This window comes from Saimiri boliviensis, chromosome 1 (assembly GCF_048565385.1).
Source record: "Saimiri boliviensis isolate mSaiBol1 chromosome 1, mSaiBol1.pri, whole genome shotgun sequence".
Classification (NCBI taxonomy): domain Eukaryota; kingdom Metazoa; phylum Chordata; class Mammalia; order Primates; family Cebidae; genus Saimiri; species Saimiri boliviensis.
In genome coordinates this window covers 26,323,253-26,343,349 of record NC_133449.1, presented here as the reverse complement: position 1 = coordinate 26,343,349, position 20,097 = coordinate 26,323,253, and the positions used below count along the sequence as shown (strand labels likewise).

Genomic DNA, 20,097 nt, shown 5'->3' with positions numbered 1-20,097 from the left:
GTATTGTATTAATGCAATACAAACTTTACTTGGCTTTCACTAGTTTTACACCAACGTTTTTGATCTGAGTCAGGATCCTCTCCAGGGTCCCGCCTTGCATTTAGTCATCATGTATCTTTCATTCCTCTGATCTGTGACAATTTCTGTCTCGCTTTTTATGATTTTTTGGAGGGCACAGACCAGATGAGGTGTTTTGTAGATCATCTCTCAACTTGGATCTGTCAGATATTTTCTCATTATTAGTCTGAAGTAATGGATTTGGGCAAATACCACAGAAGTGAACCGCCCGCTCCCACCCCGTTTTTTAGAGACAGGGTCTTGCTCTGTTGCCCATGCTGAAATGTAGCGGAGTAATCACAGCTCACTGCAGCCTCGGACTTCTGGGCTCAAGTGATCCTCCCGCTTTAGCGTCCTAAATAGCTAGCATTACAAGCACATAATACCACACCAGCTTATTTTTACTTCTTTTAGAGATGGGGTCTCACTATGTTGCCCAGGCAGATTTCAAATGCCTTGCCTCAAGTGAGCCTCCTGCCTCAGCCTCCCAAGCTTGGGGTTACAGGTGCGAACCACTGCACCTGACCTGAACCACCCTTCTTATTGCATCACAGCAGGGGATACCTGACATCAATCAGCATGACCTATTACTGGTGATGTTAACCTTGATCATTTGGCTAAGGTACTATTTCCAAGTTTCTCCACTGTAAAGTTATTTGGTAGACAGAGCTAGAAAATATAGATATGTATACTAACCCATGTATAATACACATCAATATTTATTTGTATCTATCCATCTGCACATGTAGTAAAATACCCATTAATTCATATTGATGTCTCTGACTAATCAAGTACCACATCTAGCCTTCATTCTTGCTTCTTCATAACTTATTTTATCTTACTTATAAATTAGTTGTTATTTATTTACCTATTTGTTCACTCCTAGTATACCTGTAGTAAGAATTGCTCATCCATAACCCTGTGAGAGTCAAATTCACTCCCTAGAATACAGATGTAATGCACAAAATAAAATATGATTAGAAAATAAAGATGTGAAATGAGGTCTAAAGAAAAAAAAGAAAAAAAAAACACTAGAAATTAAGAAAACAGTGTTTATATATGTTCTTTCAGTCTTCGGACTGCGTACCCGGTCAAACACCATTTTCCAAAGTTACTTGGTCACTTCCTCTTCTTCCACTCCTTTCAGGGAGCTTTTGTCGTGCATTTTTGTCATACAGTTGGTTTCATTTGCCATGAGCTGCATTCCATCCCGGGTTCTCCACCATCCCACGTTGTCCAGTAAAGTTCACCGTTTGGTGTACAGTTCTATGGGTTTCCGGAAATGCACAGAGGCATGGCTTCTGTCTGTATCATAGCACCCTAGAGAACAATTCCATCACCCCCGAAATTTCCTTATGAGGCTCCTTTATAGTCAACTAATTCCCTCTCCCCCAACCACTGACAACCACGGATCTGTTTTCAGCCCCATGGCTTTCCCATTTTCCAGGCTGAACTCATACAATATGTAACCCTCTGGCTCTCACTTCCTTTATTTAGCAAAATACACTAAAGAGCCATCCGCATTGTTGCATGAATCAATGGATCTTCGTTTTTATTGCTGAGTAGTATTCCATTGCGTGAACATGCCTTCGTTTGTTCATCCATTTACCTGTGGAAGTACCTAGTGATTGTTATGGCTTGCCTTTTTATTGTCTTAATTATGCACTTTATGAGTTTTCTCCTATGGTTTGTGCTTTTGTGTATTTATTTATTTATTTTTTTATTTTTTTTTGAGACGGAGTTTCGCTCTTGTTACCCAGGCTGGAGTGCAATGGCACGATCTCGGCTCACCGCAACCTCCGCCTCCTGGGTTCAGGCAATTCTCCTGTCTCAGCCTCCTGAGTAGCTGGGATTACAGGCACGAGCCAACATGCCCAGCTAATTTTTTGTATTTTTAGTAGAGACGGGGTTTCACCATGTTGACCAGGATGGTCTCGATCTCTTGACCTCGTGATCCACCTGCCTCGGCCTCCCAAAGTGCTGGGATTACAGGCTTGAGCCACCGCGCCCGGCCTTTTGTGTATTGTTAAATGGTCTTTGCCTCCAAGATCATAAAGATATCCTCCTGTGGTATTATCTAATGTTTTATTTTGGTCTTATATATTAGATCCATGATCAACATGGAATTGATTTTTGTATATGGTGTGAGGTAGGAATAAAGATTCACTTTTTCCCCATATGCATATCCACTAAACCCAGCACCGCATATGGAAAAGACTGTTCCTTCCCCCACTGCATTGCCGTGTTATCTTTGTCATAAATCAGGTAGGAATATATGTGCGGGTCTGTTTTTGGAGTCTTCATTATGGTCATTGATCTATTTGTCTATCCTTGCACAAATACCACATCACGTTAATTACTAAAGCTTTAGCATAGATCTTTATTTTATTTTATTTTATTTTATTTTGAGAAAGGGTCTCACTCTGTCACTCAGGCTGGAGTGGCACAATCAGGGCTTGCTGCAGCCTCAGTTTCCCAGGCTCATTGACCCTTGCACTTCAGCCTCCCAAGCACCTGGAACTACAGGTGTGCATGACCACACCTGGCTAATTTTAAATTTTTTGTAGAGACAGGGTCTCACTATGTTGCCCGGGCTGGTTTCAAACTCTGGACTGAAGCAATCTTCCCCCCCTGAGCCTCCCAAAGTGCTGGGATAATAGGCGTAAGCCACTTCACCCACCCTAGATCTTGCTGTCTACTGGTATAAGTTTTTCAGCTTTGTTGTTCTTTAGGATTCACTTGGCTATTCTTCGCCCTTGCATTTCCATGTAAAGTTTAGAATTGGCTTGTCAAGTCCAGCAAAATAGACCAGCTGGAAAAGTTTAACTAGAATTGCATTAACTTTATGTATCAATTTGGAAAGAATCAACATTAATAATATTGAGCCTTCCTTATTTATTTATTTTTTCTTTTTTTGAGACAGAGTCTTGCTCTGCTGCCAGGCTCCAGGCTGGAGTGCAGTGGCGCGATCTCGACTCACTGCAACCTCCACTTCCTGGGTTCAGGCAATTCTCCTGCCTCAGCCTCCTGAGTAGCTGGGACCACAGGCATGCACCACCACACCCAGCTAATTTTTGCATTTTTTAGTAGAGATGGGGTTTCACCGTGTTGGCCAGGACGGTCTCGATCTCTTGACCTTGTGATCCGCCCACCTCAGCCTCCCAAAGTGCTGGGATTACAGGCGTGAGCCACTGTGCCTGGCCATATTGAGCCTTCTAATCCATAAGTATATCTGAGGAAAGTTTTAAAAGGCTCTAGAATACAAAAAGTTTTGTTACACCCTTCTCCCAGGACATGGGCTCTACTCACCTAACCTTACACAGCCATGAGGGACCTTTTGGGCAGTGCTTCTCTCGGTGAGAAGGTGCTTTAGGTAAACTGAGGCCTCCACTCAAGACTGAGGAAGGACTAACCTCTTCTGTACCACTCTTAACAGACACTTTCATCTACTGCTTTCTTTAACAAATACTTTACATCTGTGTAAAATGTTTACAAATATAAACATTAATAATTACATTTATTTATTTGAGATGAAGTCTCTCTTTGTCACCCAGGCTGGAGTGCAGTGGCTTGATCTTGGCTCACTGCAACCTCTACCTCCTGGGTTCAAGCAATTCTCCTGCCCCAGCTTCCTGAGTAGCTGGGATTACAGGCACCCACCACCCATGCCCAGCTAATTTTTGTATTTTTTAACAGAGACAGGGTTTCACCATATTAACCAGGCTGGTCTTGAATTCCTGACCTCAGGTGATCCACCTGCCTCAGCCTCTCAAAGTGCTAGGATTACAGGCATGAGCCATCATGCCTGGCAGCCACTGCATCCAGCCAATAAACATTAATCGTATCTTTTTTTTTTTTTTTTTTTTTTTTGAGATGGAGTCTCACTCTGTGACCAGGCTAGAGTACAGTTGATGCAATCTCAGCTCACTGCAACCTCTGGCTCCCAGGTTCAAGCAATTCTGCCTCGGCCTCCCAAGTAGCCGGGACTACAGGTGCATGCCACCACGCCCAGCTAATTTTTGTATTTTTAGTAGAGGTCTGCTTCCACCATGTTGGCCAGGATGGTCTCAATCTCCTGACCTTGTGATCCACCTGCCTCAGCCTCCCAAAGTGCTGGGATTATAGGCGTGAGTCACTGTGTCTGGCCAATCATATAATTTTAATAAAAGTGGCTAGCAGATACAATGCACAGAATAAAGTATGACTAGAAAATAAAAATGCTAAATGAAGTCTAAATAAAAAATACTAGAAATTAAGAAAATTTAGAGATGAGAAATTTTAAATAAGTTAATACTGTTTGACTTTTTTAAATGAGATATTGAAAATCCAAGTGCATCAATGACATCATCATTGAGTCACTAGCGTATTTTTGTGGGAATTTTTTTTCCAGCAACTGTAAAAGCTTTTTTTGACTAGGCGCTAGTTGGAGAAATGGTGAGGAGATATTTTTAAGCTAGGTCCAAATATTTTTCCTCTGACTTTCATCTTCAAATCAAATCTCTTGTTCAATACTTTAAGAAGATCTTTAAAAAAAGAAAACTTTTGGCTATCGCCCCCTCCCCCTGCCTGGAGAGGGAGGGAGCTGAAAGTGGGGAGACAGACAGTGTGGCCAGGTGGGTCCCTCCCCTCCCCCATAAGCCTCAGAGGGCTGAAGCACTAACTCTGGCAGGTTGTGCAGCCAGTGCCTCAGTCTGAGCTGAACCCTGAATGATCCAGCTCTGTGCAGGAAAGGTCAACCCACCGTTAAAGAGGCGGGACTAGCCTTCATGTTTTTTTAAAAAAACACAGGAAGCTTATGTAGCAATGGGACGGTGTTCTTGACCACCCAGCAGCGCCTCCAGGTCAGCAGAAGAGGTAAGCCTAACCTCCCAGTGTAAACAAAAAAGACCAGGAAATCTACCTAGTAACCTGAAGGAGTCCCTGGAAACCCAGTAGCACCTCTACAGGCAGATAAGTGACCTCATCAAGCAGCTCCCTGAGATCAGAGGTAAGTAAATCCATGAAGACGGGGGAAAAAACCAATGCAAAAAAGGTGAAACCATCAAAGACCAGAACGCGTCTTCTCCTTCAAGGGATCACGACTCCTCATCAACACAGGAACACAACATGACCAAGAAAGAGTGTGACGAATTGACAGAAACAGCCTTCAGAAGGTGGGTAATAACCAACTTTTCTGAGCTAAAGGAACATGTTCTAATCCAATGCAAAGAAACTAAAAACCTTGAAAAAAGGTTAGATGAAATGCTAACTAGAATAACCAGCTTAGAGAAGAACATAAATGACTTGATGGAGCTGAAAACGCAACACGAGAACTATGTGAAGCAAACAAGTTTTAATAGCCAAATTGATCAAGCAGAAGAAAGGATATCAGAGATTGAAGATCAACTCAATGAAAAAAAAAGAGAGAAGGCAAGACAAGAGAAAAAAAAGTGAAAAGAAATGAACAAAGCCTCCAAGAAATATGGGATATGTGAAAAGACCTAATCTATGCTTGAGAGGTGTACCTGAATGTGACAGGAAGAATAAAGCCAAGCTGGAAAACACTCCAGGATATTATCCAGGAGAACTTCCCCAGCCTAGCAAGGCAGTCTAACATTCAAATTCAAGAAATACAGAGAACTCCACAAAAATATTCCTCAAGAAGAGCAACCCCAAGGTACATAATTGTCAAGATTCACCAGGGTTGAAATGAAGGAAAAAAATGCTAAGGGCAGCCAGAGAGAAAGGTCAGGTTACCCACAGAGGGAAGCCAATCAGACTCACAGTGGCTCTCTCAGCAGAAACCCTAGAAGCCAGAAGAGAATGGAGGCCAATATTCAACATCCTTAAATAAAAGAACTTTCAGCACAGAATCTCATATCCAGCCAAACTACGCCTCATAAGTGAAGGAGAAATAAAATCCATTATGGACAAGCAATTACTGAGAGATTTTGTCACCACCAGACCTGCCTTACAAGAGCTCCTGAAAGAAACACTAAACACAGAAAGGAACAAGTACCAGCCACTGCAAAAGTATACCAAATGTCAAAGACCAAAAATGCAATGAAGAAGCTGAGTCAACTGACGGGCAAGAAAAGAAGCCAGTAACAAAATGGCAGGATCAAATTCACACATAACAATATTAACATTGAATGTAAACGGCTTAAACAACCCAATTAAAAGACACAGAGTGGCAAACTGGATAAAAAGTCAAGACCCATTGGTAAGCTGTATTCAGGAAAGCCATCTCACTTACAAAGACATGCATAGACTCAAAATAAAAGGATGGAAGATTTACCAAGCAAATGGAGAACAAAAGAAAGCAGGGGTTGCAATCCTGGTCTCTGATAAAACAGACTTCAAACCAACAAAGATCAAAAGAGACAAAGAAGGACATTACATAATGGTAAAAGGATCAATCCAACAAGAAGAACTAACTATCCTAAAATATACACACCCAACACAGGAGCACCAGATACATAAAGCAAGTTCTTAATGACCTGAAAGGAGACTTAGACTCCCACACAATAATAGTGGGAGGCTTCAACACTCCACTGTCAATATTAGACAGATCAATGAGACAGAAAATTAATAAGGACATCCAGGACTTGAATGCAGAGCTGGACCAAGCAGACCTAATAGACATATACAGAACGCTCCACGCCAAATCCACAGAACATACATTCTTCTCAGTACCACATCTCACTTCAAAATTGACCACATAATTGGAAGCAAATCACTCCTCAGCAAAGGCAAAAGAATGGAAATCATAACAAACAGTCTCTCAGACCACAGCACGATCAGATTAGAACTCAGGATTAAGAAACTCACTCAAATCCACACAACTACTTGGAAACCGAACAACTTGCTTCTGAGTGTCGACTGGATAAACAAGGAAATGGACGTAAAAATAAAAATATTCTTCAAAACTGATCAGAATGAAGACACATCTTACCAGAATCTCTGGGACACCTTTAAAGCAGTGTCGAGAGGGAAATTTACAGCAATAAATGCCCACATGAGAAACAAGGAAAGATCTAAAATTGACATCCTATCATCAAAATTGAAAGAACCAGAGGAGCAAGATAATAAAGAAAAAAAAAAAAAAAAACCTCAAAAGCTAGCAGAAGACAAGAAATAACTAAGATCAGAGCAGAAATGAAGGAGATAAAGACAGAAAAAACCCTTCAAAAATCAATAAATCCAGGAGCTGGTTTTTTGAAAAGATCAACAAAATAGACAGACTGCTAGCCAGATTAATAAAAAAGAAAAGAGAGAAGAATCAAATAGATGCAATAAAAAATGATAAAGAGGATATCACCACTGATTCCATAGAAATACAAATTACCATCAGAGCTTACTACAAACAGCTCTAGGCACATAAACCAGTAAACTTGGAAGAAATGAATAACTTGCAGTCTACCTGGACACTTGCACTCTACCAAGACTAAACTAGGAAGAAGTTGAAACCCTGAATAGACCAATAACAAGGGCTGAAGTTGAGGCAGCAATCAATTGCCTACCAATCAAAAAAAGTCCAGGTCCAGATGGGTTCACAGCTTAATTCTATCAGATGTACAAAGAGGAGCTGGTTCCATTCCTTCTGAAACTATTCCAAACAATACAAAAAGAGGGAATCCTCCCTAACTCATTCTATGAGACCAACATCATCCTGATATCAAAACCAGACAGAGACTCAACTAAAAAAGAAAACTTCAGGCCAATATCCATGATGAACATCAACGCAAAAATCTTCCATAAAATATTGGCAAACCGAATGCAACAGCACATCAAAAAACTTATTCATCATGATCAAGTAGACTTCATCCTGGGGATGCAAGGCTGATTCAACATAAGCAAGTCCATAAACATAGTCCATCACATAAACAGAACCAAATACAAAAACCACATGATTATCTCAATAGATGCAGAGAAGGCCTTCAACAAAATTCAACAGCCCTTCATGCTAAAAACTCTCAATAAACTAGGTATCCATGGAACTTATAAAATAATAAAAGCTATTTATGACAAACCTATGGCCAATATCATACTGAATGGGCAAAAGCTAGAAGCATTCCCTTTGAAATCAGATACTAGACAAGGATGCCCTCTGTCACCACTCCTATTCAATATAGTTTTGGAAGTTCTAGCCAGAGCAATCAGGCAAGAAAAAGAAATAAAAGGTATTCAGTAAGGAAAGGAGGAAGTCAAACTATCTCTATTTGCAGATGACATGATTGTATATTTAGAAGACCCCATCATCTCAGCCCAAAATCTTCTGAAACTGATAAGCAACTTCAGCAAAGTCTCAGGATACAAAATCAATGTTTAGAAATCACAAGCATTCCTATACACCAATAACAGATGAACAGAGAGCCAAATCAAGAGCGAACTCCCATTCACAATTGCTACAAAGAGAATAAAATACCTAGGAATACAACTAACAAAGAATGTAAAGGACCTCTTCAAGGAGAACTACAAACGAAATAACAGAGGACACAAACAGATGGAAAAACATTCCATGCTAATGGTTAGGAAGAATCAATATCGTGAATATGGCCATACTGCCCAAAGTAATTTATAGATTTGACACTATCCCCATCAAGCTACCAATGACCTTCTTCACAGAACTGGAAAAAACCACTTTAAACTTTATATGGAACCACAAGAGAGCCAGCATAACCAAGACAATCCTAAGCAAAAACAAACAAACAAACAAAGCCAAAGCATCACACTGCTGGACTTCAAACTATACTATAAAGCAACAGTAATCAAAACAGTATAGTACTGGTACCAAAACAGAGACATAGACCAATGGAACAGAACAGAGGCCTTGAAAGCAACACCATACATCTACAACCATCTGATCTTGGACAAACCTGACAAAAACAAGCAATGGGGAAAGTACTCCATGTTTAATAAATTGTGTTGGGAAAACTGGCTAGAATGTGCAGAAAGGAGAAACTGGACCCCTTCCTGACACCTTACACTAAAATTAACTCCAGATGGATTAAAGATTTAAACATAAACCTAACACCATAAAAACTCTAGAAGAAAACGTAGGCAAAACCATCCAGGACATAGGCATAGGCAAGGACTTCATGACTAAAACACCAAAAGCAATGACAACAAAAGCCATGATAGGCAAATGGGATCTAATTAAACTTCAGAGCTTCTGCACAGCAAAAGAAGCAATCATTAGCGTGAACCAGCAACCCATGGAATGGGAAAAAATTTTTGCAATCTACCCATCTGACAAAGGGCTAATATCCAGAATCTACAAAGAACTAAAACAGATTTACAAGAAAAAAACAAACAAACCCATTCAAAAGTGGGCGAAGGATATGAACAGATACTTTTCAAAAGAAGACGTATATGAGGCCAACAAACATATGAAAAAATGCTCATCATCACTGGTCATTAGAGAAATGCAAATCACAACCACACTGAGGTATCGTCTCACACCAGTTAGAACGGTGATCATTAAAAAATCTGGAGACAACAGATGCTGGAGAGGATGTGGAGAAACAGAAACACTCTTACACTGTTGGAGGGACTGTAAATTAGTTCAACCATTGTGGAAGACAGTGTGGCGATTTCTCAAGGATCTAGAAATAGAAATTGCATTTGACCCAGCAATCCCATTATGGGTATATACGCAAAGGACTATAAATCCTTCTGTTTTAAAGACACATGCACACGTATGTTCACTGCAGCCCTATGTACAATAGCAAAGACGTGGAACCAACCCAAATGCCCATCGATGATAGACTGGACAAAGAAAATATGGCACATATACACTATGGAATATTATGCAGCCATAAAAAAACGATGAGTTCGTGTCCTTTGTAGGGACTTGGATGAATCTGGAAACCATCATTCTCAGCAAAGTGACCCAAGAACAGAAAGCCAAGCACTGCATGTTCTCACTCATAGGCGGGTGCTGCACAATGAGAACACGTGGACTCAGGGAGAGGAGCATCACACAATGGGGGTAGTGGGGGAGGGCTAGGGGAGGGACAGTGAGGAGGGAAAACTTGGGGAGAAATGTCAGATATAGATGAAGGGGGAACAGAGACAGCAAACCACCTGGTTATGTATGCACCTGTGCAACATCCATGTATGACCTCCACATGGACCCCAGAACCTAAAGTAAAATAAATAAATAAATAATTAAAAAAAATAAAGCAAGCTTTTGTTTTTTTTGGCAGGGATTGCAATCTTTTTATTGTCGATAAACTGTAGTTTCTATTTCCAAAAATACTCCCAGCATTTGGGTTTATTTTCATCTTCTTTAGTTTCATCACGCTTAGATGGAGATCATAGTACTGAGTTACCTGTGTCAATTGCAATGGTGACATGTTTATCTTCCCTTGGTTCAAAACGCCCTCAAACTAGTGGATGTGTTATTCCTGAAATGGAAGCATTGCTTTGTCAACTGTCACTTCCTTCCTCCTTGGGAGGATTGAAGACTTCTGAATGAGTGTGAAATTTAATACAGACTATAACTCTCTGGGTAGGTCCCCAAATTCATTGGTTCCGCTTTCAGATTGTTAAAGTTACAGCATCAAAAATCTGGAATCCAGTAAACTGGACCTGTGATCACTCATGAAGCCTGCTCTTTCAGCTTCCCCTTCTCGTTCCGTCTGCCTGGGGCTAGGCTGAACCAGACCTGAGGACATCAGCCGAGCTGGCCTTTAGCTCAGGATGGAGAGCAGGGAAGGGCACTAGGCTGCACCACCAGGGACCTTAGAAACTCTCCCGCAGCACCATCAGTGCCCCTTTGACTGGAGCCACTCTGTTGCAGGGGGGCTTGTACCCTGGGCTATCCCTTGAGACAGGGACCCTGGGGGAGAGGGAAGCTGCACCTTGTTGGAACAGGCAGTCCTGGGACACTCTCCTGGCAGGTGCCTGCCAGGCCTCACAGACACCACTCCTGGCCCCCCAGGACCCAAACACAGCTCTGGTGAGCTCGGCCCTGGCCCTGCGGCCTGACATCTGCCCTGCCATCCTCTCAGGGACAGTGTCCCCTGCTTCATATTCAGATTCCTCCCCGCTTCGTAAGCCCGATGGCTCCATGTCAGCTCCATCTTCTCCTCTGGACTTCTCCCTCCTGCTGCCTTTGGTCCCATGGCCTTCTCCTATGCCTCTCACTTTCATAGTGAGAGTCACAGAGTCATTTCTAGCTGGCCACTGAGTTCTCTTAGGCCATGAGCCATGTCTTTAACTTCAGTCTAGATTCTGTTTTTGCACTTTATGGCAAAGGGAGAGAGAGAGAGAGAGACAGAGACGGAGTCTTGCTCTGTCACACAGGCTAGAGTGCAATGGTATGATCTCAGTTCACTGCAACATCTGCCTCCCGGGTTCAAGCCATGCTCCTGCCTCAGCCTCCCAAGTAGCTAGGACTGCAGGCACATGCCACCACACCCAGCTTATTTTTGTATTTTCAGTATAGATGGGGTTTTGTGATGTTAGCCAGGCTGGTCTCGAACTCCTGAACTCAGGTGATTCGTCGGTCTTGATCTCCCAAAGTGCTGGGATTACAAGTGTGAGCCACTGTGCTTGGTCTTTGATGTTTGTTTGACACTAGGCACCTTAGTGGAAACAGAGCAGGGAGTCCTGGTCTCAGGCCAGCTCTCCCACTTGCTGGCTGAGTCTCTTCCCTTCCCCAGGTCTCATTTCCACATCCGTGAGATGAGCAGTTGGCCTCGATCACAAATCTCCAGTCATTTTAAATCACGCATCCCCAGCAATAACGTGAAAAAATGAGACATGAACTCATCGTATATATTCATGTATAAACTGTATACATTTTCTACTATATTGATCTGATATAATAGCAAAATAAAAAAATTTTAAGGACAACCTAAAAACTACATATTTAACAAACAATTTTTCCCTTTAATAGATACAGTAAGAGTTCTTCCTTGCACTATTGTTTGAATGTAACTAATAATACTGTAAGAAAAGCAATGTGTAAGGGAAAGCAATGTGGTTGGATATGCTTCATTATTCTTTGAAATCTTGCTTTTAGATTGAGCTAGAGACATTCAGAGGTCTTGTTCTGGTTCAGTTTCTTTTTAATAGCTGTCATAACTGATCCAAAGAGAGGAAATGTATCATGGGCTGCATGTCTTAAATCATAGCACTCAGTTTCAACCCCACTCACCAATTAAGGCTTTCGATGGAAATTAAACTGGTAATTGTCTGCCTCCCCGATGTCAGTTAGTGGCTCTTACACTAAGTGGAAAGTGTTACATTTTTATGTTTTTAACAATGGATTCAAAACCCACAGACATTCTTTATCTGGAGAATTTCCAAACAGGTCAGAAGAGTCTGTTTCTATATTTCCAGGTATGTAATATAAGCATTTCTAGAGGTGATAACACGTTTTTAACCTCAAAAATCCCATTTAAAAAATATTCTCTTCGAAGCATGAGTTTCTTTAGAAAAGCAATAGTGTTAAAATGAGTCACCCTTACCTTGAAGAGTCAAAGGAAATTGAATTTATTTTTTGGTGGATATTTGCTAGGTGACACACTGCCAACAGCTACTTGTCATCATGGAAAGGTCAGCAAATTCAGAACACTTGTCTTTTTGTGCCAGGAAAACATATAACTCATCTTTAAGTTTGATAGCTCTTTTAAGAACTCTTCCAGGAGCTAACCAGTAAACTTCCATGCAGTTCAGATTTTCATACTCACTTCCCTTCTGATTACAAATCATTTTGTGTGTGTGTATATTTTTATAAGTTTTACTATATATATATATGTACATACATATTACTATATATACGCAAATATGTGTATATGTATATATAGTAAAACTTATATATTTACCATATATATATATATATATATATATTTTTTTTTTTTTTTTTTGAGATGGAGTTTTTGTATTTTTGCCCAGGCTGGACTGCAATAGCACGATCTCAGCTCACTGCAGCCTCTGTCACCTGGGTTTAAGCAATTCTGCCTTAGCCTCCTGAGTCGTTGGGATTACAGGCATGCACCACCACACCCAGCTGATTTTTTTGGTATTTTTAGTAGAGACGGGGTTTCTCCATGTTGGCCAGACTGGTCTCGAACTCCTGACCTCAGGTGATCCACCTGCCTCGGCTTCCCAAAGCGCTGGGATTATAGGTGTGAGCCACCGAACCTGGCCAAGTTTTACTATATTTTAACTTTTTATTTATTTATTTATTTATTTATTTATTTATTTTAAGAGAACCATTTCAATGCATTCTGCTGTACTTAGGTATTTCTGGGCTTACCTTCCTGACGGCAGGCCTGCAGGAAATTCTTCAGGGAGGTCTTTGGCATGTGTTGCCATCCTGCAGCCTCACCCCAGAATACTTTTCCCTCAGGGAGCAGCCACCCCTCATGCCCAAGATACCTTCACTTTTCCCCATCCATGGCGTTTTCGTTGAAGACATTCATTTACTATTCAGTCCATATCTCTTTTTCCTTCAGTGGCTCAAAGAAATGTGGTTTTTCATACACGGAATCTAAGAAAACCACATTAGAAAATACATACTTCAATTTAACTATTTTGCAAAGCTTTCCCAGTATAAAACTTGTTTGAATACTTATTTCTCTGTATCTTTGGCAATATTTTCTCTGCACTTTCCAGCATGTTCACATGTTGTGTAGTAGGTAATATTCTTGCTACCAGCAGCTACCACATCAACTGCCCTGTTTTCAGTCTCTATAAGACATGAGGGGTGTGTGTGTGTGTGTGTGTGTGTGTGTGTATGATGAGTCGTGTGACATGGATCTAAGGAGTGTATTGGTGTCCTGGCAACCACCTCCCTCCATCACTACCAGCAAAGACAAGGGGAGGTCCGCAGGGGAAGGAAGCTTGGCGTCTCATTCCCTGGCTGGCTGTGCGCTTAGGCAGTGAGCCTGTTGACTTGCCTTGTATCTGCCTGAGCATAGAGAGAGAAAATTGATGCAGGGTCTTCTTGTTATGTCTGCCTGGATTCTCATGGTTTCTACTCCATAGAGCAGGACTCATATTTAGCGTAGGAGAGATTTCAGCTCTGATATGCTTTTGTTCATTTGCGTTTGCATTATAAGCATTATCTTCAATGGTGGCATCCTTGCAGGAATCTTGTGACGTCACATATCCATCTGCAAGAGTCATCACCGGCACCCCATCATGCCCAGGGCCTGGCTCAGTGAGCTACTATCTACTCCGATATTTAGGTTGTGGCTGTCATTTTCACCTGAAACCCAGGACACAGTGTTTGTGACAGATGAGAGAGGCCCAGGGTGACACAACCCTGACCCTGATAGACCTCCTCCCTCCTCCTCCCTTTGCCCACAGGTCAACCCTTTCAGAGACCGTATCTGCAGAGTATTCTCCCACAACGGCATGTTCTCCTTTGAGGATGTGCTGGGCATGGCATCCGTGTTCAGTGAGCAGGCCTGCCCCAGCCTGAAGATTGAGTACGCCTTTCGCATCTACGGTAGGTGCTGTGGGGGACTGAGGGGTGAGGGGTGGAAGGGCCAGAGAGAACATACCATACCAACTCCATCATCAGTTCATTGATGGATGGCGTAAGCTGGGCTTTGCTTGGGTATCTATGGGTATGTGTCGTGTTTTGCACGTACCGTGGAGTAAAAAGAATGATTGAGAAAGACAGCATCAATGGATAGACTCCCCTCCGTGTCGTCAGAGGGCAGTGGGGTCATTGGCATTAATTGGTGGTAGTGCGTGGTGTGTGGGCAGGCGCGCGCGCGAGAGGACCACATTGCATGTAAAGGATTTATGTCTATTTGGCAGAAGGAGCACTGGATGAGAAGTTAACAAAATTTGGACAATCTTGGACAAATCATTTCACCTTTCTGGGGCTCAGTTTTCTCATCTGTAAAATGAGGGGATAGGGAGAGATAATCTCTGAGGTCCTTTGACATATTCTGGTCTCTGACTCTGTCCTGGGTCGTCAAAAGGCTCTGCTGATGTCCTGCTCTTCACCAGGCAAATGTCCGCGCAGCACAGCTGGGATGCAAGGGAATTCTCAAAAGGAATCAAAAGGAAAGAAAGAAGTCTCAAGAAGGCTTCAAACAAACCAGGTGCAAGGCTTTAGTGCATCCTGATCACTCTTTGGCCTCAAAGGGCTTGAACATTTAGACTTACTCATTTGCATCTCACCTGCCTTCCTTTCCTGCCAGCTCTTCCCTGGTCTCCACAATGGCGGACTCCAGCTCATTTCTAACTCACCCCAGTGGATGGGGATAGAGGACAGTAGAAGACGTTTCGGCCAGGTGGACCTATGAGGCCTCAGCTTTGTCATCTGTAAAAAGGACTTAGTGATAATTTTATATCCCGTTACATCCTCAGGTTCAGCATTCAATAAGCACACAAGAAATCAGAGTCCCCTCCTGAGAATGGCTGAGTAAACGCCTATCATACTGTCACTCCTGCAGAGAGCAACTATAAAACTCTAAACTAAATAGAAAAAGCAACCAGCCGATGGCATTGGAAAGCTTCCAAAAGCAAGATGCGTTCTAGAGATCTGATGCCTGGAAGAAGGAAATGATGGCCGATGGGTTTTCCATCAGCCACCTTTTTTATTTTTAACTTTTTTTAGCCAGAAGATAGGCTTCAGTGAGTGGAAACACTGGACTCTTTCTGACTTGAAGAGCCAGAGAGTTTGGGGCACACACAGCCCCTGCAAAGTGAGGGAGACCCTATGAAAGAGAAAGGGAGTCCAAATTTTGCGTATAAATTATGCCCATATCGCTATCCGACCTCTAAACCACATACATGAGGGCAAACTCAAAGCAGCTCAGCTAAGGATAAAAGAGCTAAATTGAGATTTGAGCTGCCGCCACGTTTTAACCAGGTCTGTGAGTCACAGGGTTTGCACTTTGAGTCCATACCAGTTGCCTGCTAAAACCGAAAAGTCAGCATTCTCTGGGGAATACAGAGTCTCTACAACAAAACATTTATTATGTCCAAGCAGCCATTCAAAATTGTACACAGTATACAAAAACGTGTTTTTAAACGGATGAATTCTCAAGAATGGAGACTGACTGACATGACCCAGATGTTGGAATTAGCTAATAAGGATTTAAAAACAGCTACTATAACTGGATTAGTCAGGATTCTGCAGAGAAACAGAACCAACAGGCTGTTTATATGTGTGTATATATATATGAGTGTGTGTATGTGTGTCTATATGTGTGTGTATACACACACACACACACACATATCTCTACATGTATATGTAGAAAGAGAGAGAGAGATTTATTCTAGGAACTGGCTCATGTGATTATGGAGGCTGAGGAGTCCCATGATCTACTGTCTGCAGCTGGAAAACTAGGAAAGGTGGTGGCGTAATTCATTCTGAGGGTCCAAGAACCAGGAGCATCAAAGCCTGTGGATGGGAGAAGATGGATGTCTCAGCTCAGAGAGTACCAATTCATCCTTCCTCTACCTTTTCGTTCTCTTGGGCCCTCCATGGATTGAACGATGTCCAATTGGTGAGGGCAGATCTTCTTTACCCAGTCTACTGATTCAAATGCTAATCTCTTCCAGAAACACCCTCACAGAGACACCCATAAAGAATTTGTTGCCAGCTATCTGGGCATCCTTAGCCGTCAGCTTGACACATACCAATAATCATCACAATAATCATGCCCAAGGAGGTAAAAACTGCTCCTAACAAATGAAGAGATAGGAAATCTCAGCAGAGAAGCAGAAACTATGAGAAAGAATCACAAAGAAAATATAGAACTGAAAAATAAAATATCCGAAACAAAAATTCACTGGATGAGCTTAACGGGAGAATTGAGATAACAGAGGAGTCAGGAAACTTGAAGACAGATCAATGGAAATAATCTCATCTGAAGAACAGGAGAAAAACTATTCAAGGGAAAGGAGAACAGAGCCTCAGAGACAAGCAAGACAATAGAAAGGTCTAACATGTATCCACTGGAGTCCGAGAAGGAGGAGAGAGTGAACAGGGCAGAAAAGATATTTGAAGACAAAATGGCCTCAAATGTCCTACATTTGATAAGACACAGATTTACAGTGAAGTCCAAGCAGGACATGTAGAAATAAAACCACATACCCAAATTCTATCGGCTTCGTAGGCCCCACCTGTCCACACCGGCCTTCCTCCTTCCTTACCCCAAGTATTTCTGGGAGTCTCCAGGGAGTTCCTGATGCTTCCAGGGAATTGGAGCCCTCTAGCCGCTGCTCCTCTCAGTCAGGCCTTGTGCTGGCTCAAGCCCCCATCACTGCTCCTCTGGCCGGGCTTGCTCCGCTGGGAGAATGCCAGCCCAGGCTTGGTGTTCCTGTCTTAGCCAAGAGTCTTTAGGTTGCAAACCACAGAAACTTACCTGTGTAAAAGCAACGGATAAGACCCAGCAGTAGATGAGTTTGCCATTGTCTAAGAAAATACCACAAGCTTAGAGGGTTTAGATGACACACATTAGTAACCTCACCGTTTCTGTGGCTTAGTTGGGTCCTCTTCAGCTTTTGCAAGCTGCCTTCTCATCTGGAGGGTGCTTGACTTGGGGAGTCTGCTCATGAGCTTGTTTACGTTGTTGGCAGAATTTCCTTCCTTTGTCTGCAGGACTTAGGGCCCTAACTTCTTGCTGGCTCTCAGGCAGAGGCTGCTGTCAGTTCCTGGCCACACGGGCCCCTCGACATGGTCACTTGCTTCTTCAAAGACAGTCAGGGGGAGATACTCTTGAGTCCCCCACTGGCAAGATGGAGTTAAAAACATAGCGTGATGGCGGAAGTGACAGCCCATCACTTCTGCCAAGTTCCATCAGTTGCAAGCAAGTCACAGTTCCCACCCACACTCAAGGAGGCTGGGGATTATACCAAAGCCTGAGCACCAAGACGTGTGGCTCTTGGGAGAGGTCACTAGAGTTCATCCGCCAAGAAGAGCAATATGGAACCCACGGTGGAAGTGAGGCAGGCCTCTCGGGGCCCTCGGGCACAGCTGGATGGGGGTCAGGAAGCCAGGCAGCTGCGGTCTCCTCTCCATGGCTGCCTCGTCTCTCATCTCTGCCTCTCCCTGTGGACTTTCTTTCTCCTTCTGCAGATCTGCTATGCCTCTGTGCCCACAGGTCAAAGATGACTGCCCGGCCCCTACATGGCCTGCAGGCTTCACTCTGACTGAGTAGCCACAAGCATCTGTTTCTCCCTTTTTTTCTCACTGAGCCAATGATCTAGCTGCCCCTGGGACAGGTGACCAGCCTTGCCCAATCACCTGCAGCCAAAAAGAAGCAGAGTTGAGAAATAAGCATGGCTCCAGAGGCCTGCCACTGGGGTGGGGAGGTGGGGTGGGGAGGCCCACTGGAGATGGTATCGTGTAGGCTGGGCAGAGGCTGCAAAAGATGCCTACCTCCCCTGACTTTCCACGGTTTCCTGAGCTAAACAAACAAAAGCATCAAAAACACTCAAACCCTTCAGGAGCGAGGTGAGCAGCAGGTTCTCTTTGGGCTTCAAGGCACAAGCTAAATCGTGTTCAGCTCCGACTCAGGGAGAATGCCCACAGTCCCAAGAGGCCGGACTGGGAGCCTCCGGGCAGATCAAGGACCAGACACCACAATATCCTCCACAGTGTCTTTGTGTCTTCCTCCATGCACTCTCTCTAGGCTCCTCGAGCATGCACGTTCCTTCCTCCGGCCTAAGCACAAACACAAAAAGCTCAAAGACGTCATGCAAATCAGCTGTGCAAATGCTGCCCAGGGACTCGTCAACTCCCAGGCCTCATCAGACAGACTCAGACAAACCTGAATTCTCTCTGGGCTCAGAAGCCTTCTTGACAGAGCTGTCAGCAGGATCCGAGAGGGGATGCGCGGATCCTGAGTCGGCGTCGTAAGTTGAGGAGGGGGTGGGTCACCGTGAAGGATGAAGAGGGATCATAAAAAAGCGGAAAGAAGGCAGAAAGGGAAAGGAGAAGGCAGGTGTGGTAGTCCTCATGGTGATGATTCTCAGCAGAAGCCCAAAGGCGGAACTCAGTGCTGTGGCCCTTGGTGGGGAGGGGGGGCCCGGGGGGTGCCCACGGACCAGCAGCATCGGCACTGCCAGGAAGCTTATCAGAAATGCAGAGGCCCAGGCCCCACCCCGCCCCACCCATTGAATTCAAATCTGCATTTTAGCAAGAACCCCAGCAGATTCCTCTGCGCTTTAATGTCTAAGAAGTACTGCTCTAACCCACTGCTTCTCACACTTGGCTGTACATTGAATTACCTGAGAGTTTTTTTTTTTTTTTTTTTTTTTAAATACAGATGCTTGGGCCCCAGCTCCAGGGACTTGCTGGAATGGTATTGGGTGTGTCCTGGTCCTTGGGCTTTTTGGAAGCTCCCTGGATGGCTCTAATGAGCAGCGGACTGTGAGAGCTGTTGGTCTAAACGGCTGCAGGAGTTAGGGTTGTATTCAGTGATGTGGAGCAGTGGCCATGGTATTTAAAAAAAAGAAAAAACTTTGGGAGGCCAAGGCGGGGGATCAGTAGGTCAGGAGATTGAGACCATCCTGCTAACATGGTGAAACCCTGTCTTTACTAGAAATACAAAAAATTAGCCGGGCATGGTGGCAGGCACCTGTAGTCCCAGCAACTCGGAAAGCTGAGGCCGAAGAATCACTTGAACCTGGGAGGTGGACATTGCAGTGAGCCAAGATCATGCCACTGCACTTCAGCTTGGGTGACAGAGCAAGACTCTGTCTCAAAAAAGAAAGAAGAAACAAAGTCTAGGGTCAGGCAGTGCACATCTGGAGCAATGGCCTCAGGAAGTAACTGAAGGCCCAGGCTCCTTCCAGCTTCCTATTCAGCCAACAGTTGGGGACCATTGTCCTCATAGTTGCAAAATGGCTTCTGCACCCACAGACATCTCATCTTCAATTCAGGAGGGAAGAAAAGGTGATAAGAGGAGGGATCCAGACAAAAGTGCGTCCAAGGTGCAGATAAGTCCACTTCTCTTTCACAAGCTTCCTTGGAAGCCCCACCCAGCATTTTTGGTTTGTATTTCATTGACCAGAACTTCAGAACTATGCCACCTGGCTACCCATAGCTCAAAGGAGACATAAAACATCCAG

The 20,097-nt window shown here is 43.5% G+C and overlaps 1 protein-coding gene across 1 annotated transcript in view; it reads left to right on the top strand.

Moving 5' to 3' along the window:
• CIB4 (calcium and integrin binding family member 4) overlaps positions 1-20,097 on the top strand; it is a 66,847-nt gene that overhangs the window by 39,478 nt on the left and 7,272 nt on the right. The window contains exon 4 of the mRNA XM_003941584.4: positions 14,365-14,506. Within this exon, the coding sequence (XP_003941633.1) occupies positions 14,365-14,506 (142 nt within the window). The remainder of the gene's footprint in view (positions 1-14,364; positions 14,507-20,097) is intronic.